We start from the raw sequence: 21,389 nt of genomic DNA on the forward strand, positions 1-21,389 counted from the left end.
AGATAGACAATATGTAAATATATGAATATCAAACATCAGGGATAAGTGCCCTGAAGAGAAATAAAATAGGATAAAGTCATAGGGACAGTGGGAGGTCAAGGAAGCCTCCCTGATTAATGACATCTAAACAGAGAAATGAAGCAAGGGAGTGAGCCATTTGGATATCTGGGGAAATAACATTTTAGGCAGAGGGAATAAAAGGGAATGAGCAAAGACCCTGAGCCAGGAATGTGCTTGGCATTCTGAAGAACAGCAAGTTGTCCAGGGTGGCTACCAGATTTGGTCAGGAAATGCTGATCAAAATTTGAGGTAAAATTTGAGAAGTCTTAGGTGGATTAAAAGTGGTGTGGGAGGTGGGGTGGGGTATGATATCCTGGTAGGGAAGAAACTGGAAGTAGGATGCATAGCTGGGCAAGTTTCAAGGTTTTCACAAAGGATAGTGAATTGATATGTGTGGTAGAGGCAAGAATGCACAAATGGGGGAATTACAGGAAGTGAAAGATAAAGCTGAGAGGGTAGGTAAAGCCAGACCGTGTAGGGTTTAATGCTAGACTTGTGGAATTTTTCAGTCTCTACAGTAGAGACCATAGGTTTAGAGGCAGGGAGAGTCATGATGTATTTTATTTTTAGACAATCTGGACTTTGTGGGCATGATGGATTGGGCAAGGGTGAGGAAGGCACTAATTTGGGGGTGGGTACAGTGGGCCCTGAGCTGAAGTGTTTTTTTTTTTTTTTTAAGATTTATTTATTTGAGAGAGCGAGAATGAGAGAGAGAGAGTACATGAGAGGGGAGAGGGTCAGAGGGAGAAGCAGGCTCCTCGCTGAGCAGGGAGCCCGATGCGGGACTCGATCCCAGGACTCCGGGATCATGACCTGAGCCGAAGGCAGTCGCTTAACCAACTGAGCCACCCAGGCGCCCCTGAGCTGAAGTGTTAATGATAGGAATGGGGAAGAAGGCACGGACCACAGGAGTTACCTCATGTTGGGCAGGGCAGGGTAACTTGGATGGCCATGGATATGGGATGGAGGGAGCGACATAGGGTCCAAGAGGACCACAAAGTTTTTGTGTGTGTGTGTGTGTGTGTGTTTTTAAGGGCCACAAAGTTTTAAAGCTGAAAAGAAATCCCTCATGTTCAAGGGGCTGTATTAGGCTTTCCACATTCCTGGTGGGTTTTCTGTGTCTTCTGGAGGCTGAGCTGATTCCCCTTGCAGGGCTGGCTTTTGATCAGTGCAAATCTGGAAAGGGCTAGGGTTCAGGGGCATGTTAGAAGGGGTGCAGCATCACTTTGGCATTTCAGTGAGAGGACCTGGAGCTCTAGCATTCTTTTACAAGCCAATCATCCTTCTCACTCTTGACCTTTGTTTATATAGGAACAAGAATTTGACTCTTTTACTTATTAATCTATACCCAGCGGGAGCTAGAACATGAAACCATTGCCTAGTTCTATTAGAGTATACCTTGAGCATCCACCCTGGCATTTTATTGTCAAGTCTTTCTGCCTGTAATTTCTTTTTTCTAGGAAAGAAAATCTAAAATATAGTTAAAGACATAAACTTTGGAGTTAGCAGACCTGTGGTCTAAACCCAGCTCTAACACTTGTGAGTTGAGCATTTCAGCTTCGTCTTCATAAAACGGGAATAGTAATAGTCTGTCTTTGTCTTATAGGATCTTTATATTCTATTAATTCATGCTCGCATGGTGCTTAGGACACCACAGTCATATTATAAGGATCAAAGTGGTTGGGTTTTTTTCCCATATCATTGACAATGGGTAGAGAACTGCTGTTTGGGAATATATTAACTGGTTAACCAGTTCTCCGATAAGAAAATGCCTTCCCCCAGATAAGAAAATGCCTATTCATTCACAGTTAAGTAGACTTATGGTTGGAAGGGAGAACCTGAGCGCTCAAAAGCCACAGGAACCATCTGTCTCATTTGTTTCTCTACCAAGTATCTTATTACTCTACCAAGTTTGCCCTGCTCTCAGCACCTGGTTTGTCCCTCTCTGACATGTGTTATTTCTATACACATCTTTGTCTCTTACACTCCATGACTACACACCAAGGGCCCCAGAAGTTCATGACCTAGTCTTTGTCTTGCACATGGGCATATAGAAAACATTCACTGAATTTGTTTTGAAGACATTCCCTTCAGATTTTAGAGGTTAGTGTAATTCAACTCAACCTTTTTCCTAGCCAACCCTCTAGATATACATGAAAGAAAAAAGAAAAGCTTTCAGTTGCCAACTGAGTGCCAGGCACTGCAGGAGGTATTTTCACATACATTAAGTTATTTCTCTTAATCTTCTTGGTAATCCTGTAAGGTAGGTGGTCATTCTCTTTTTAAAGATTAAGGGACAAGTTCAGAGAGGTTAAATAATTTGCCCATGGACGCAGAACCAGGTTTCAAACCTAGGTCTAGCTCCAGCTCTTCTGCTTGACCCTTACAAGGTTTTCCTAATAAAATAAAAGGCGGATGGGAACAACAACAAGAATGAAACCTTCTGAGATGTCTGTGTATATGCCTTAATCTGAAAAATGAGAGGCCCCTGGTTTGGTGTTGCCAACTCAGAGCTAGAAGGAATAATTTGATCCCTCCTCTTAGGAAGGAAGAATATAAGTTTCAAAGAAGTACAGAAGCTCCTTTAAAAATCATCTAATCTTTTTTTCCATAGACACTCCCCGTGGTAATATTTGGTAAGCTAGTGAGGAGGAAAACCCTTTGGGATACAAGGGAGAGTATCTAGAGGAATGTTAATCATACTGTTAAGTCTTGTTGGTACTCACTTCATTAAGGTGTGATCTCTTTTCTCTTGGCTGTTCCCTACCAGTTGCTGCCCTGCCCCTCTGCTTCCTGCTTTATCCTGGGACAAGTGGGATTTATACACCTGACCCGCCAGTTCCCAGGGTGCACAGCAGTTACCGTACTAGTTGTTTTGTACTGCACTGAATTGGCTGGGTTTTGTTCCTGGTTCTCATTGTCTAGTGGAACATGAGAAGCATCAAAGATTTTTCTCAAATGAAAGGATAGATCTGTGCATGTTGGTTCAGGCTAGGCTTTATGGTCTCCTGAGCTTTCAGTGCCTGGAAATTTCTCACCACTTTGAAGTCTGAGAAGGACTGGTTTACAGAAACCCAGCTCTTAGACCAAGATTAAGGTGAACATTAGTGTCTTGTGAGAAATGCACAGGCACTGAGCTGCGGTACCAGGCTGAGCCCTTCCGCTGAATAACTGTATAGTCTTAAGCAAGTCCTAACTTGTCTGAGGCTGCATATGATAATAAAAATGCAACTGGTCTGGTAGTTTCAGAACTTGGGTTTGAGCCCCTCCTGGACTAGCTTTCTCATGGTTAGGCAACCTGATCCTCCTTCTTCGGGCCCATTTTTCTTTAAGAAAAATAAAAAGACTGGACTCGAGTAGATGATTTTTAAAAGCCCTTCCAGCCTTACCAACCTGTCATCCTACTCCCTACCCCAGTGGATTCAGAGATTATTTGAGGGCCATGTCACCATTTATTAAGTTGGGAGAGAGAAGTGTGCATAAACTGAATATGTGTATATATATATATATATATTAACTATATTTTATGCCAGGATTCAAAAGATCCTGAAGGTGAGAACCTTTGTAATGAGCCATTTGTTGTAATTCTCCCCTCTTTGCATTGCACATTTACAACTTCTTAAAAGCAACAGATTCCAATAATAACTGTAAAAGCAGTTTTCTGATTATTAAACACTTAATAAGGGCCACTTACTGTTTTGAGGCTGCTGGGGACATTTACTTAATCAAACTCCCTTTCTGGCCTCTGACAATTAGTAGGCACTGTTGATAAGTCTGCAAATATGAGAAGTAAACACTATAGAGGTAGAGGGTGAAGGTCCTGGTACAATGAAGTATTTTCCTAGATGAAATATTTCCCAGGCAGACTGGACTCTGGATTGGTCTTTCATTGGACCTCACAGAAATCTCCAGGACTTTGTATTATTATATTTCTCTTGCATTCCTTAGAATAAAGGTTGTAAAAGAGTTGGGGGCCCTGTCTGGCTCAGTTGTGGAAGCATGAGACTCTTGATCTTGGGGTTGTGAGTTTGAGCCCCACGTTGGGTGCAGAGCCTACTTAAAAAAAAAAAAAGTTGTAAGAGAGTTAGGATCATCAACCTTGAGGGCTGTACGGAGCTGAAGAAGCCAAGAGTTTTCTTTTGAAGAGTATCTGGGCTTGAGAAGCTGAAGGCTTTGGATGAATATTCTTGCTCAGGTACTTAACTGAAAAACAGTGTGAATGCTCAACAGATAAACTGAGGCCTGTGCATCTACATGTGACTTTACCCATAGGTAGTCATCCTGAGAGCCTGAACCCTTATTCAATGGAATCATTCCTGCTGACCGTTGGAGCTTATCTTTGGAAATTACCTTCATAGTTGACAGTTGGATCCAACTTTTCAGTTGGATTTGCCACACAAAGGAGTGTCTGTTCTGCATCAGGTTTTATGCTAGGCTCTGGAGATTTGAAGATGATCAAGATGCAGTCTTTGTCCCTTAGACCTAGGAGTGGGGATGGGGGACACAGAGAGGGAGGGACTGAAGGAAATAGAAACATAATGAACTATAATTACAAAACTAATGATATAAAGCAGGTATAGACAAAGTGAAAAAAGTCCCCCTTTGGGGGACCATCAAAGAAGGATAGAAGTTTGATTAAGGAAAAAGGTGGTAGGGGCGCCTGGGTGGCTCAGTCGTTAAGCGTCTGCCTTCGGCTCAGGTCATGATCCCAGAGTCCTGGGATCGAGCCCCGCATCGGGCTCCCTGCTCAGCAGGAAGCCTGCTTCTCCCTCTCCCACTCCTCCTGCTTATGTTCCCTCTCTTGCTGTCTCTATCAAATAAATAAATAAAATCTTTAAAAAAATGTTAAAAAAAGGTGGTAAGGATCTTAAACACAGAATAGCTTGAGACATGAATGTCAGGATGCAAGAAGATGAATGTGTGCAGCAGAAACAGAAAATAGATCAAGATATGATTAAAGCATCTCTTTGTAACAGATGATGAGAAATAAAGTTCTTTGGGTCCACCTTGTAGAGGGCCATTCATTCCTTTAATAAATGTTTGCTGAAGGACTACAGTAGGCCAGGGACCTGCCTTGGTTCCCCTAGTACTTTGGAGCTGACAATAGCCGACTTTAATGATGTGTGAGGAGTTTGCATTCCTGCCTCGGGACCTTTGCACATGTCTTCCCCCCACCCCATCCCAGTCTCCAATGTTATCCTTCCCTCCTTCTCTTTGCCTGGTTAATTCATATTTGTCCTTCAGAGCTAAGCTTGAAAATTATTTCCTTAAGGAATACTTGTTTGCCCTTCTCCACCCCCATTTTCCTAGTTATGAACTTGATTTCTCCTTCATACCACTTGCTCCCATTATATTATTGTTTAATATCTATGTTAAATCTGGGGCACCTGGGTGGCTCAGTCGGTCTAAGCGTCTGCCTTCGGACGTCAGGCTCTCTGCTCAGTGGAGAGCCTGCTTCTCCCTCTCCCTCTGCCTGCCACTTCCCCTCCTTATGTTCTCTCTCTCTGTCAAAAAAATAAATAAAATCTTTAAAAAATATATCTAGGTTAAGTCTCTTTCTCATTTGCTGCTCTTTCCCCAGAACAGTGTTAGACACATAGTTGGCATGGAATTAATATTTGCTGCAAGAATGACTAAGGTGTGTCTGTTGAATTTAGCAATAAGCGGTCACTTTGGCCCTTGGTGAGACAGTTTCAGAGAAATGGTGGGGGTGGAAGTCAAGGAAGTGAGGAAATGAGGGCAGTGATGTGTAGATAACTTTTTAATATGTGTGGCTGTGAAGGGAAGAAGGGTGGTAGCTGGAGCAGAAAACAGGGTCCAGATTTTTTTTTTAATGGGAAAGACTTGAACTAATGTAAATGATAATTGGAAGGAGCCAATGGAGAAGGGAGTAGTGGTAGAGATAATGGAAAGTGCACATCTTCTGAGAGGTGGGATAGGATAGAATCTAGGAGTGCCATGGTAAACAGTTGAGCCTTTCTTCTGTAGACACTGGGGAGTCTGGGTAAGCCAGTTAAGACTGGGAAAAGAAGCCAAAGACCTGAACTCAGGCTGTGGTGAAGGACAGGGAAGGATTGGAGAGACATTTGGAAGGTGGAACCAGGTGGATATGAGAGAAGGGAGTAGGGCTGTTGATTTTGTGCCTCTAGAGCCTAGCACAGAGCAGGTGCTAAATAAGTGTTGATTGGATGGCTTCGGGTTTCTCAAGACTGGAGAAAGGGCAGGCTCTGGAGGGTATGTCAATAAAAAGTCATCTTGAGTATCCTCATAGGGGAAAGTCCTGATTATTTTTGAATTTTATAAACAGCCAGAAGTTATTCAGGGCCAAGATGCTGAATTGTTGAGTAAGTGGGTGGTCAATTTAGAGACCATTCCTTTGGGTTAAAAAGGAAAAATAAGAAACAAGATGTGGCTTAAAATAATGAGATTTGCTGGGGGTAGGACACAGCAGTTCAAAAACTGACCTAAAAGCCCTTCCCTTTAAGAGTTCCAAAAATGTTTCAAACCTGGCAGATTCATTTGGATGTCTGTCTTCATTGAAAACCTTCTTATGGGGGCGTCTGGGTGGCTCAGTCGGTTAAGTGTCTGCCTTTGGCTCAGGTCATGATCCCAGGGTCCTGGGATTGAGCCCTACATCGGGCTCCCTGCTCAGCAGGGGAGTCTGCTTCTCCCTCTCTCTCTGTCCCTACCCATTCCACTCATGTTCTCTCTTGATCGCTCTGCTCTCTCTCTCAAATAAATATCTTTTTTTAAAAGATTTTATTTATTTATTTGACAGAGAGATAGCGAGAGCAGGAATACAAGCAGGGGGAGTGGGAGAGGGAGAAGCAGGCTTCCTGCCGAGCAGGGAGCCCGATGTGGGTGGGACTCAATCCCAGGACCCTGGGATCATGACCTGAGCCAAAGGCAGACGCTTAACGACTGAGCCACCCAGGCACCCAATAAATAATCTTTAAAAAGAAAAGAAAACCTTACTAATTCATTGCTTGCCCACTATCCATAACCCAATTTGAATAAGTTTCTCAGACTTTGTGCCTTGGGGTTTGTGAGGATAATAGTGCATTCTCTGGGTCACTACCACCTAAAAAACCAAAAAGGCCCCTCTTGAGAGTCCGAGAATTTTTAGATTCATGTGGTGATATGTCCTATCACTGTGGAACTGGAGGAGAGGAGCAGGTGGGTCAAGGTTTTAAAGCCTTCTTGTTTAACTCTCCTCTGGGGTATGAGGACAGCTGCCTGTGTCCGGGCTGCCCCAGAATGCTGCTAAGCAATCTTGAAGTGTCCGGAGCTGAGCATTGTCTATTCATTACCCCTGTGCCTGTGAAACAGGGTTCAGTGACTGTCACTGTGCCTGTGGCAGTCTGGAGTTACCCAGAGAGAACAAAGCTGCATACACGGAGCATACAAGGGAGTCTTGTAACAACCTTGTCCTGCTTTCTAGGGCTGAGTCAGGTACCACAGCTTGATCTCAGCTGCCTTCTTTATTTCAAGAAGTTGGCATCTGAGCCACAGCAGGAGTGTTGTGTTTTGTCCCTTTTGGAGGGACATTGATTCACTCTGTGTTATTGCCTATGCTAATCTCTCAGCCTACACAGCCCTTCTCCATCCTTTCTCTGGCAAACCTTCCCCATCCTTCAAGGTTTAGCTCAAGTATTAGCTTCCCTTACAAAGACTTTCCTGACTTCCCTAAATGGAATGAGCAGGAATCAACGTGGTGGAGTGAGTGGAAAGAGCATGGACTTCAGGACGAGTTGGGCCTGAGTTGGAATGCTGAATCTGCTGCTTGGCCTGACGCCCCCTAGCCCCGGGTTTCAGTTCTCCCACCCCTTAAATGAATTTAATACCTGTTTCACAGGATTGTTTTGAGAATTACATGAGACTGGGTCTCTGAAAGCACCTAGCACAAGCCTTGGTATATAGGAGGTGTTCATTAAATGTTCTTTCCCTTCTATACCCATAACTTCTGGAAGAAGAATTCTTTTTCAGTGGATTTGCTCCTTGAAGAGCAGAGATGATGTTTTGTTTTTGTTTTTTAAGATTTTATTTGTTTTTTGACAGAGAGACAGCGAGAGAGGGAACCACAAGCAGGGGGAGTGGGAGAGGGAGAAGCAGGCTTCCCACTGAGCAGGGAGCCCCATGGGGGGCTCAATCCCAGGACCCTGGGATCATGACCTGAGCCAAAGGCAGACACTTAACGACTGAGCCACCCAGGTGCCCCAAGAGCAGAGATGATGTTATCCAGCAGTCTCCAACATAGAGCTTGGAGAGGTCCCATGGGCCCATGATGTTGGTTGAACGAATGAGCTCTTGCACTCAGTGATGGAATATCTATACAACGAGGACTTTTGAGGAATAGGAAAAGGCAATAACACATTCAACCCAGAGAAGTTTTTCTGGGTGCTGGCTGGGAATAGTCACAGGAAAGGCTGACCCTGAAAAGAAAGAGACCTTGTTCATTTCATCTACTCAGAGCTATAATAAGCAAGGGCTGAAATTCTAGGGAAAGGCAGGTTTTGTTTCATTGGAAAAAGGAACAATCAGAACCATTTCTAAAAAATGGAATGAGACTCAACTTTTGAGGCCATGAATTCCCTGTCCCTGGGGAGATGAGCAAGCTGGATAAGTGCTTACCAGAGATCTTGTGGAGGAGGGAATTGTGCATTTATCAGAGCACTGGCCAGCCCTTTCATTGTAGGTCCGTTAACTCAGTCTAATTCTGCACGATAGGAGCCCCGTCCCTGTACATCCTGCTACTTTGGGCCTCTAAACTCCCTGGTTTTGTGTGCAGGGGAAGATACCTGGAAGTGTCAGGGCTGTGGGGACCATGTCGCTCCAAGCCAGAGGCGGTACAGGACTGTCAACGAAGCCTGGCACAGCTCTTGCTTCCGGTAAGTGGGTCTGTCCTCCTGTCTTTGTCAGTATACTACAGGCCAGCCACTCCTTCATGTTCTGGAAAATACAAAAGTTTCTGACTTGACAGTTCCCATTTTGGTGTGGGTTGAGGGGAGGGGGAGGGATGTGCCAAGGAAGAGAACATGAGCCAATATCAGGTGTGAGAGTGAAAGAGCCACAAATGGGCCAGGTACAGCTAGAAGTAGGGTGAAGGGATGAGAGAAGCCCTTTCCGGGGTGTCTCAGCACCACCCTCGTTTTACAGATGAGGAAACTGAGACCCAGAAAGAATGACTTTCCTGCAGCTACACTACTGATTATGCAGGTGCCTTAAGGGTTGTTTTTAGTGCAGTGGCAGAGCCAGCCCTTCACCACAGGATGCTTCCCTAGTTTCTTGCTTTTTGTTATCTAATTTTATTTTAGCTCATAGATTGTTTGAAGGCAGCTCAGTTTCTTAAAAATAACAACAGAGACTTTAAAGTTGGATTTGTTCCTGTTGTCTAAGACTCAGTTTCCTCATCAGGAAAACACAGATGTTAAAAATTTATCTCATAGACTTGTTAAGATCGAGTGAAATCATATATGCCAAGGGCCCAGCTCATGATAGGCATCCACTGAAGGGTTATTTCTTTCCCCTGTGAGATTGGAATCTTCAAGAGTGGGAGCTTGTCTGCATTCTCCAGAACATAAAACAGTGCCTGGCCTACAGTCATTCCACATTGGAGGCTGGGTGGGCATGTGTGGCCCCGTGGTCTGAAGTGGTAGGGCTGGTGCTCACATCTTGAGAATGAGACAGACTGTAGACAGGCACCATGTGCTCTAGATTCCAGCTCCCACACACAGCTCGTGTTGCAAAGCATCCCCCGTGCTGATATCAAGTAATTTAATTGACCTTTAAGCACTTGCCTCCACCCAGGAACCATGTGGGGAGTTGTCCTGGAGAGCTCTGGCCTCTGGAAGAGCTGGAGAGGAACTAGCATTTTTCTGCCCTTTCAGCTCTCAGAGTCTCCAGTCTTCTCTGTGGATCTAATTGCCTTAGTTCTTCCTTTTACCCTCAGAGAAGTTGATTCTTTTTTTTTTTTTTTTAAAGATTTTATTTGTCAGAGAGAGAGCACGCACAAGCAGGGGGAGCACCAGGCAGAGGGAGAAGCGGGCTCCCAGCTGAGCAAGGAGCCCAATGCGGGACTCGATTCCAGGACCCTGGGATCATGACCTGAGCCTAAGGGAGAGGCTTAACCAACTGAGCACCCCAGGCGTCCCAAGGGAAGTTGATTCTTATTAAGGATTAGAGCAGAGTGTCAGAGCTATAAGGGACCTACAGACAAAGCCTTTGGCTAGCCCTTTCATTTAGAGGTGATGTGAATCCTAATGAGTTGCTAGACCAAGGCTCGCCTTGGCACCTAACCCATATGGTCATATTTATTCCTGCTGTTATCCTATTTGTGTTAATATTTTCTATCCAAAATAAGCAGGATAGGGTAGAACAAGCTAATTTTTAGAATTTCTGGATTCTCCTAACACTAAAGAAGTTCAGAACCAGAAGGGACCACCTATTGTGTGATATAACCCTTCATATCACGGTTGAGAGGCCTGAAACCAAAAAGAGAAAAAGAGTTACAAAGACAGGTCATAGATGACCAGAGCTGACCTTAGAACTGAAGTCTTAGGTCATTTGTGGGTCCGATCAGATGTTAGCTTGTTAGGGAACATATTTGTGTGTGCGTGTGCGTGTGTCAGAGTGGGGGGGGGTAGAGAGGAAAACATACGCATATATACATGCTCAGAAAGAAGTAAGGCACGTTATCATGGTGGGTGAGTGCAGACTCTGGAATGAGACTGTCTGGTTTCAAATCCTGGCTTTGCAATTTATTAACTGTTCTTGGGTGACTGCCCTGAGCTTTAGGTACCTCATCTGTAAAATGGGGATAAGTACTCATCCCACAGGTTGCTAGGGAGGATTAAATGTGATAACCTATATAAAGTGCTCAGTATAGCATCTGACACATAGAATACCCATAATATTCAGTAGCTGTCACTTTATATTATATTGTATGTCTCTGTACACCTACGTGCATGCATTTATTTCTCTTAATACACACCCATTGGTGTTCTAATGTGGAGCCTCAGAGATTAAGGTTAACTTTGAACTACCCTGGCACAGTTACACCAAAGATCACGCCTGTGGGGGAAGTAGAGCATCTGGGGTAAGTCTCCTATTTACGGCTTTGTCTCAAGGACATAGTCTCTCTGATCCAGCTCTATTGAAGGAGCACATTTCCTGACTCCTGAGCTTTCCCACAAAAGCTGGATGACATGAAGTCCTCAGATGGAGCCTAGTAATTTGCCCTGGGGAAACTGGCTGCTTTGGAGCCAGCTGACTTTTGCCCAGGTTGGAGGAAGATCTTCAGGGCTGGGAACAACTGTATCTGACCCCAGAAGTAACCCGGTTATAAGGAGTATGGGGCATCAGCCTGAATAGTCCTTTAAATTCTCTGATGAATTCAGTGTCTGGGCACAGGCCTGCTGAAAGCAGGACCCTTTCTCCATGCTACTCAAAGAAATTAATTCTTCATGACTCCCTTCCAGCCTTGCTCTTACTCAGTTGAGTTAGTTACAATAAAGGAAATGACTTTTCTTTTCCCCTTCCCCCACACCTTTGTTTTCCTAGTCACAGGGTGGAGCTGGATATTCAATGGAGAAATTGCTGGGGTTTGGCCCAAACTCTCCTCCCTTGGCCTTCTCCTTACATTACCCCATCCCCCCATCTGCGGCCACATCCGTAATCCTGCCTCTGATAGACTTCCGCCAGATTCTCAGGTGCCTGGGACAATAGGAAGTCACTGAAGGCTGGAACCTGGGACTGTACAGCAGAGGCCAACTGACAAACCTCCTGGAAGTAACTTAGTTTGGTGCAATTGGGCGCCTGGCCAGGATCCTTCTAATCCTGGACACTTGCTGTGTAGCCCTCCTGCTTCCTCTCCTCAGACTTCCCAACAGGCCTATTTGGTCTCTAGCAGTGCCACTGGTTCTAGAATTAGAGCCATTCTCTTTGAAGCTCTCTGGAACTGGCTTCCCTCTCCATGGAGGAGGCCAGGAAAGCAGCCAGACTGCATGTTGCTTGTAGCTGAGGTTAAAGTATGGAGCTGGCATGTTTTATGGTGACTTGACATGTTGGAAAACCAAAGAACCTTGACAACTTTTCTGATGATTGTCCTTTCGCCCTCATTAGAAATGCTTAGCCAAGGAGGACAGGTTGTGGAAAGAGGGAAAACTGCCTCTATTAATTCGTCTTTTTTGCCCTTACCTGGGACTCTCTTGCTTGACCTGGTTCCTAAGGGATATTCAGAGGGGGAAAAAATCATCATACTTAAGGCTCCTGGGAATTCTTCAGGGCCTCTTTTCCCAGGATCACGAACACAGACTCTTTGAGCTTTCTCTTTTGAGAAGTGATTTCTAATGCCTATGCTCTGGAAAAGGAATAATACAAATATAAAGCTGTTGTCACTTTATCAGGTAACAGAACATTTCTGCTAAATTTGTGCCTCCAGGTTAGGTGAGTGAAGAAATTGTACACATAGCAGCCAGAGACTGTGGTGTAATGGGCTGGATGACAACAGGGTAGCTTCTGTGATGCTAAAAGCCATGCTCGTTTTCTCATCCACACCCCCATCTTAACAAGTGCAGTGCAACATAATTATAGTAAGAGCTACCGTTTATTGAGTGTTTACTATGTACCAGACACCATCCTAAGCATTTCATATTTGTATCATCTAACTTAATTCTTTCTTTTTAAAGACTGATTTATTTATTTCAGCGAGAGAAAGAGACAGCGGGGGCAGAAGGAGAGGGAAAGGGAGAAGCTCAGCGGGGAGCCTGATGTGGGGCTCCATCTCACAACCCATGAGATCATGACCTGAGCCAAAACCAAGAGTCACATACTTAACCGACTGAGCCACCTAGGAGCTCCATCTAACTTAATTCTTATAACAATATATAACAATATAATAATTATAGTACTGGTCATACCTATTTTACACATAAAGAAATGAAGTTCACTTGCTCACAGTCACAGAGCTAGTAAGTAGCATAGCTGAGATTTGAACCCAGGCATTCGTGACTCCTTGCTTACAAGAGTCTCTTTGCATTCCTCAACATGGTCATGTCATTTAACCTTCCTGAAGCTCAGTTTCCTCTTCTGTAGCTTCATAGTGAAAACACTCATCCTGCCTGCCACACACTGGTGGTGTCAGATAACACTGAAGGGTATTGGTTCAAAGGCTTTATGAACTCTCAAGTGTCAAATAAAAGTGCCGTTACATTTCTCCTGGGTCGCTGGCTCCTGGCATGGGAGTCTGTGGAGCAACCCTGCCCTCTGCTGTTATAACGTTGATGTTGCTGCTGCATTTATGGACCCAAGCCTTTGATTTTAGTTTGCTTATTTGTCTAGTTTATCTCTAAGGAAACAGCCAGCCAGCAACTCATTAAGGCTAGCAGTTAAACAGGGGGCTGGGGCATGCCTGACAGAGGACAAACACCTGGGACTTCCTCTGCCCGCACAAGGGAGTCCAGCATGAACACAGAGTGGGACTCCTAGTATATAGCAGCAGTATGAGACCTTCAACATGCCTTAATACTGCTCTGTTCCTTGGGAAGAGAGAACGAAGATCCCAGAGAAAGCCCCACAGCTGCTGTTTAGTGCAGAGATGAAGAGGGGTAGGGTGGAGCCAGGGATAGACAACAGATATTTATTAAGCATTGTATTGGGAGTTTCGCTTAGATTATCTGATTCAACCCTTACAATAACCCTACAACCCTGTTTTACACGAAAACAGCAAGGTCCAGAAAAGTAGAACTTGCTCAGGGTCACATACATTTGAACTCAGGTCTCCCTGGCTCTGAAGAGGGTCCTCTTTCCACTGGTACTCCCCAGAAAGAATAATAGACTTGGAGTCAAAAGAGCTGGATTTGAGTCTTAGCTGAGCCAGGCTGGCTGTGTAACTGTGGGCAATTTCCTTTCTCATCGTGAGCTTCAGTTTCTCATCTATAAGATGTAGTAAAAGTAGGTGCACCTGGGTGGCTCAGTTGGTTAAGTGCCTTCGGCATAGGTCACACTCCCAGGGTCCTGGGATTGAGCCCCATGGTGGGCTCTCTGCTCAGCGGGGAGCCTGCTTCTCCCTCTCCCTCTGCTGCTCCCCCTGCTTGTGCTCTCTGTCTCTGTCAAATAAATAAATAAAATCTTTTTTTTTTAAGGTAAAAAAAAAAGATGTGCTAAAAGTAATCCACCTCACGAAGTAGTTGTGAGGATCAAAGAGATGATGGAGGGGCACCTGGGTGGCTCAGTCGTTAAGCGTCTGCCTTCAGCTCAGGTCATGGTCCCAGGGTTCTGGGATCGAGCCCCGCATCGGGCTCCCTGCTCAGCAGGGAGCCTGCTTCTCCCTCTCCCACTCCCCCTGCTTATGTTCCCTCTCCCGCTGTGTCTCTCTGTCAAATAAATAAATAAATCTCTCCCACTCCCCCTGCTTGTGTTCCCTCTCTCGCTGTGTCTCTCTGTCAAATAAATAAATAAATAAATAAATAAATAAAATAAAAAAGGTGATGGATAAGAACACACTCTGAAAACTTGAGGATGGTATGATGTAAAGGGTTAGCAGCGAGCAGCACATGGCAACTTTGTGCTTCTTACATTAACAGTTCACATATAATTTTGAGCATCATTTGCTATATTAAAGGCACCAAATTAGATGCTGTTGGGGATACAGATTTAACCTAGTGGCCTGGTCTCCTAACTGGCTCCCTCAGACAGCTGAAAAACAGGTAATAATGTGGAGCATGTCTAATAATGGGCTCTAGTCTGGCTTCCATTCTCATTCCCCTGAAACAGTGTTCCCTTAGTAAGTTTCCCGGGGCCAGCTACACCGGTCCATCCACTGGCCATTCTTCAGGCTTCATCTTGTATGACTTCTCAAATTGCACTAGAGGTAGTAGAGACAAGTGAATGAGTTTGGAGTCCGCCTGCTTGAGTTTTCATCCCAGTTTGTCTTGAGTCAGCTGACCTTGAGTTTCTTTGCCACAGTTTCCTCATCTAGAAAAGGGGAAGTGAAATGCTTCCCACTTCAAAAGGTTGTGATGCTGATTAAATTTGATCATGTATTCAAAGCCCTTCTCTCAGTACCTGGCCATAATTAGGATTTAATAGATGTTATCATTTATTATTAGTGTCCTTGTCACTCTTGAAACCCTTGACTTCCATGGCATTCCATACTGTCCTAGTTTCCACACACCCCCCCTTTTCTGGTCATTCTAGTTTGCTTATCCTCTATCCAGCTCTGGAATATTGCTGTTTCTCCAGGCACATTCTGTTTCTCCCTAAGCAGTCTCACCCACACCTATGGCTTCTGTTGTCCTCCACACACTGATGACCCTGAAATTCATATCAACAAACCTTTCCACTGGGCTCTAATCCTGTCTATCTTGCTGTCAACTTCTCCTGTCCGTTTCAGTGTCTTCCAGGCATCTCAGACCCAGCTGGACTTTCAGTCTTCCTCCCAAAACCAGCTTCTCTTCAATATAACCTGTCCTGTTGAATGGCATGACCGTCCCCCCCACTGCTTAAGTCAGAACCTGGAAGTGCTTCTTGATACCTCTTCTCTCTTATCCCATATCCACACCTGTCAGTTTTATCTCCAGATTATATCTTGAATACATCCATGTCTTTCAATTTCTCCTACCACCACCCTGTTCAGGCTACCATTGTGTCTCACCTGGATAATTACAGTAGCCTTCTAACTGTGGATAGTTAGTCACACCACCCAATCCATTCTCCAAAAAGTGGCCAGAGTGAATGACCTTAAAAAAAAAATCTGACCACATCACACTGCCGTCTCTCCATCCTTATATATCTCCACGACTTTGTAGCACTCTTGGATAAAGACCGGTCCTTAATGTGGCCTGCAAAACCCCTTGTGGTCTGGCCTCTCCCCACAACCTCCTGCTCTCTCTACTTCAGTCTCACTGCTCTGCTTCATGGGGTCCAAAACACACCCTGCTTCCTCTGACAGGCCCTTGTTCCTGCTGTTCTCTCTGCCTGGAATGCCCCCTCACTCCCTTTTGACCTAATTAACTCCTGCTCATCTTTCAAATCTTTACTTGGATGTCTCAGGGAAATAGTTAGAGAATAGGTCATGGCCCCTGTTTTATGCTTTCACAGACCTTCCCTTTGAAGCTTTTTTTTTTTTTTTTTTGTGGTTTTAACTTTACATTTACTCATTTGATCATCTCCTTAGTGACATCCTGAGACCTCTAATATTCTGTAAGTATAACCTAGTCATAGACCATGGGACATTTTGCCCCCCCCATTGTGTCACCACTGAGCACATCGTTGGTATGGGGGAGATGTTTGTTGAATGAATTGCCAGGGGGGCCAAGAGATATGATGTAAGCGAGGCTTTTACCTGCCCTTCCCCATATCCTTCCCTTAGCAGCCACTGTGGCTGCAGTTACTATAAGTGGCAGAGAGGAGTAAGTTCCAGAGATTGAGTTGTTTTGGAAAATTGTCTGGAAGTGTCAAGGTGAGAAGTTAAAGCTTTGTCTTCTTCCTCCAAAGGAGGCAGAAAGGATGACCCAGGGCTGTACTTCTCTGTAGGTACCAGCCAGACAGGAACAAACCCTGGAGAGAAAAGCAGTAGAGGGAAGAATGAGTCCAGCTACTCTAGACCAAACTAATTATGAATTGAAATCTGACAAATTTCAATTCTAATCATAAGTTTGTTTGTGTAGAGGGGGAAAGAGGAATAGAGGGAGAGAATCTTATGCAGGCACTATACCCAGCACGGAGCCTGACACGGGGCTTGATCCTACAACCCTGAGATTATGACCTGAGCCAAAATCAAGAGTCAGATGCTTAACTGACTGAGCCACCCAGGTGCCCCTATTTTTTAATTTATTAGAGAGAGAGCAAAGTGCACAGGGAGGAGGAGCAGAGGGACAGAGTCTTAAGCAGACTCCATGCTGAGTAGGGAGCCCAACATGGGGCTCGATCTCAGGATCCCAATACCATGACTTGAGCCAAAACCAAGAGTCGGACACTTAACTGACTGAGTCATCCAGGTGCTCCTATTTATTTGGTTTTTTATATATATATTTTTTAAAGAATTATTTATTTATTTATTTATTTGAGAGAGAGAGAGAATGAGTGAGAGAGAGCGCACATGAGAGGGGAGGGTCAGAGGGAGAAGCAGACTCCCTGCCGAGCAGGGAGCCCGATGCGGGACTCGATCCCAGGACTCCAGGATCATGACCTGAGCCGAAGGCAGTCACTTAATCAACTGAGCCACCCAGGTGTCCCAAGAATATTTATTTGAGAGAGAGAACACGAGCAAGGGGGAGGAGCAGAGGGAGAGAGAGAAGCAGACTCCCCACTGAGCAGGGAGCCCAATGTGGGACTCATCCCAGGACCCCAAGATCATGACGTGAGCCAAAGGCAGACACCTAACTGACTAAGCCACCCAGACACCACTGTTTTTTATATTTTAGAAATCTTTGAAGGATAGCATTAGCTAAAGATATACATTAAGTATAGTGTGGAAAAAATGGAATACTGACATAATATCTTTTACTTATGGGTGATTTTTGGCAGGGAGTGGGTGAATAGGTTGGTGATTCTCCAAGAAGTTGGAAATGAAGTTTGTCCTCTGGGGGTTAAACTACTCAGATCTACATGTAATAAGAGCAGTATCATGTGGTCATTAAGAGCACAGACTCTAGAACCAGATTGCTTGTGTTCAGATCCTGATTCTGTCATTTATTAGTTGTGCACGTTGGGCAAGTTACTTACCCTTTCTGTGCTTCATTTCTTCATCTATAAAATGGAGATACTAACCTTCTGCCTAGTTCCTAATGTTATCATGGAGGGGTAAATGAGGGAAGTCCTGTGTAGTACTGGGTAGGAACAGGGCCTCACATGGAGTGAGCACTCATGAGTGTTAGCCATTTGTTATTAGCTACTAGGAAGCCACATGTCTCTCAGAGCTGAATAATATGTGAATTGGTGATTGTCAAATATCTGAAGAAGTAATGCTCTTTTTTCAATTAAAAATTAGTTTAGAGCGCCTGAGTGGCTCAGTTGGTTAAGCCTCTGCCTTTGGCTCAGGCCATGGTCCCAGGGTCCTAGGATCGAGTTCAGCATTGGGCTCCCTGCTGAGCAGGGAGCCTGCTTCTCCCTCTCCCTTTGTGCCTCCCACTGCTCATGCTCTCTCTCTCACGCTCTCTCTGTCTCAAATAAATAAATAAAAATCTTTAGAAAAGAATTCGTTTAAAAGCCAGTGGAGTAATGAGTGGGCAGTGAAACAGAAAGTAAAAATCAGTGAGGCAAAACTAGTCACGTACGTGTCCAGATAAAAATATTGAATCTGGATTTGGTCGCCAGAAGGGGGTTCTTTGGTGTAGACAGGGCTGGTTTGGCTGGCTCACTAGTGCCAGAATGAAATTTCTCTCCATGGCTGCTCATCTCCCTTTTAAGTCCATGCTCCCAGAACAACCTTGTGATGCCTAATTCAGCTTCTTGGACTTCTTGATAACTGGAAGGGTCTGGAGGTGATACCTGTATGGAGGATGTAGGTGTTCTAATTTCAAGTGTGAATTCATAAATGGACCATGGAATTGATAAATGGTTAGAGCCATCCTAGAATGTCTTCACCTCTCTGGGTACCATCAAGTCCTGTTTCTGGACCTCAGAGGCCAAAAACAAGGCCTGAATTAGGGTCATTCACTAAGGTAATGCTAGCCTTGGAGAGGTCTCTGGGTGGTCAGCCAGTCAACCTTTTTCTGACCACAGCCCTTCCTTGTGTTTCTCTTTAGTGTTGGCTTACTGGTGTGGATTTTTTTTTTTTTAACCTAAATCCTTCCTTTTACAGAGGAAGAAATTGAAGCCCAGAAAGGTTTAATGGCTTGCCTCAGATCACATAGCAAGTCTATTTTTAGCCAGGTCAAATTATCAGGTCTTCTCTTTCAGGCCAGGGTTCTTTTCCTGGCATTACCTGGAGATTAAGGTATCCAAAGCATTTTTTTTTTTCCAGTGCAGCCGGGATAAGATTGTCTATGTAAACACAGTTTTGCACACCAAATGTTGGACATTAAGTTGTATCACAGAGCAACAGTAGATGATTATCTATAAGGGGTCCACAACCTCATTCTTACTTAAGTGCTTATAGCCAATATGCAAATCTCAGCTGTTAAAATGACCAGCTCAGTAGCAATGTTGCCTGAGGATGAAGCCATAGTTTGCTGTTAGTGAAACTAGTTGGCCAGCAAACTTCATGTGGACATATCTGCAGCCAGTGTAGACTTGAGACATAAATGCCCATTCAAGGAGACAAATTGACAACTAAAGACCAGCACTATCTTTGGTGTTTTAGGCTTTATGTTCCATTCATTAGGAACCTCTGCTTGCTTAAACACCTCTGATAACTCTTCACTGCCCATGGGTGACTCTTTCACCTGACAGACCTGCCTCTTGGTAATCTGCCCTTGCCCTCTCCCACCATCCTAGCCTCCTCTCTGATTACCTTTCACATGCGCCCTGCTCTGCAGCTTACAGACCATAGTCTGTTATGCCTCATTGCATTTGCACATGTTGTTCCTTCAGGCTGGAATGCCTCTTCTCTGCCTGGTAATCGGCCTTTAGATTCAACTGATACATCTTGTCCCCTGTGGAAGAGCCTCACCAAACCCACCCTGAACCTTCCCCACCAAACAGGAGACTTTCTTCCTCTTTGTTATTCTCATACCTGAGTTAGAGTTCTATTGGTATTTATTTACACATCTAACATCGCTCTTAGAGTATGAAATTCTCCAAGTCTGGAGCCATATCTAGTTCGTCTTTGTATCCCAGAGCTTAGCAGAGTGCCCAGAGCGCAGAGGGTGTTTGCTAGGCAAATGATGTTTTGTCAAATGACAGCCTTTCTCTTTGGACATGTGGATGAAGCCCTTTCACTCTGCACCATCACCATCTCTTTGCTCTGCAGTTTTCTCCTAAGCAAGAGCTTTCCTTCTGAAGTGGGAGCATGGAGTAAGACCTGTGTCTATAAATGTCATTACAAAGCCTAAAACCATCAAAGCTCAAGGGATGGCATGCCTTTTGCACTGTGGCAGCTAATTTGCCTTGTATTTTTCCCCCAAGGGCTAGAATCCCCCTTCCCTTGGGCAGTACTGGAGGGGTGCTAACAAATTCTCTTTCTCCACATCCATCACTATTACCAGGAAAAACCTCCCAAGTACCTCAAACCAGATTTGAGGATAGTTTTCTTCTCTCTGTCAGTCATCTTCTGGTCATACCTTTCTGAGGTTGCTCTGTAGTGATCCTGCTTAGATCAGAGGGTGCTCTACTGAACTCCCATCAATAGCACTGACTCTTACAGTGGCATCAGCTGTTTCTGAAATTGGCTGATGTCAGCCCTTGTGTTTTGTTTCAGTTCCAAAGGTGGCCTTTTCATGAGATGACGCTATATGCTGGAGTCCTCTTTTCCCACCATACCCTGAGTACCACTATAATGTTACTGAAAAAAAAAAGAGAGGCAGCTACTGTGGGGTTACAAATGAGTAAGAACAATACCAGGAAGGTGAAAGTCCCCAGTGAGCCAAAGCTTTACAAAATGTCAGCCACCAAACATTTATTTTTTAAGCTCAATCCAGAATAAGAAGGTGAACAACCTATCTTTGAATCATTTCCTCATTTGTAGCCAGGGGGTAATAATGACCTATCCTGCTTGCCTCTCAAGGTTAGTGTGAGAGAAGAATGAAATCAAGTGGAAGAGCCCATAGAAAAGAGTAAAGTAGTGGATTCAGTCTTCAGTATGCATCAGAAACACTGGGGCTTGTTTAAAATGCAGATTCTTGGGCTCAGTCTAAGCAATTCTTACTATATAGGCTCTGGTAAGGCCCTGGAGTCTTCATTTTCAACAAGCTGCCCCCGGGAGTCTGATGCTGCTGTTCTCTCAACCACATTTCAGAAATACCAACCACTGCAAATCAAATAGCAAGTGTAAAATAGTTATTTGAGGCAACTTTATTGTCTTGGACCTGGAATCCAAAGACTTGGGCTAAATCCCAGCTCTGCCAATTCCTAGACCCGTGACCTCAATTCACAGCCTTCTCTGTGAACCTTAGTTCCTCATATGTAAAAAGGAGATGGCAGCCTCACAAAGTTTTGAGAATTAAATGAAAGCATATGTGAGCAAGCCTACCTCAGTGCCTAACTCATGGAACTTAGTCAGTGTTTTGCAGAGTGGGAACTAAGTGTCCACGACTTCTGGAATGTGGTGTCATGTTAACAAACACCCAGCAAAAGATAATCCTTGGCATCCGTCTTAAGTGTCATGGAAATCTGGATAGAACCTTAGAGATTTAGTCCAATCCTTTGATTTACAGCTCATGAACTTGAAA

At 44.5% G+C, this 21,389-nt stretch overlaps 1 protein-coding gene across 1 annotated transcript in view; it reads left to right on the top strand.

Annotated features, from left to right (window-relative positions):
* LIMK2 (LIM domain kinase 2) overlaps nucleotides 1–21,389 on the top strand; it is a 56,351-nt gene that overhangs the window by 2,715 nt on the left and 32,247 nt on the right. The window contains exon 2 of the mRNA XM_025858079.2: nucleotides 8,849–8,948. Coding sequence (XP_025713864.1) covers nucleotides 8,849–8,948 — 100 coding nt within the window. The remainder of the gene's footprint in view (nucleotides 1–8,848; nucleotides 8,949–21,389) is intronic.

The sequence above is a fragment of the Callorhinus ursinus genome, unplaced genomic scaffold (assembly GCF_003265705.2).
Source record: "Callorhinus ursinus isolate GAN/ISIS: 27379988/994484 unplaced genomic scaffold, GSC_fseal_2.0 scaffold72, whole genome shotgun sequence".
NCBI lineage: Eukaryota > Metazoa > Chordata > Mammalia > Carnivora > Otariidae > Callorhinus > Callorhinus ursinus.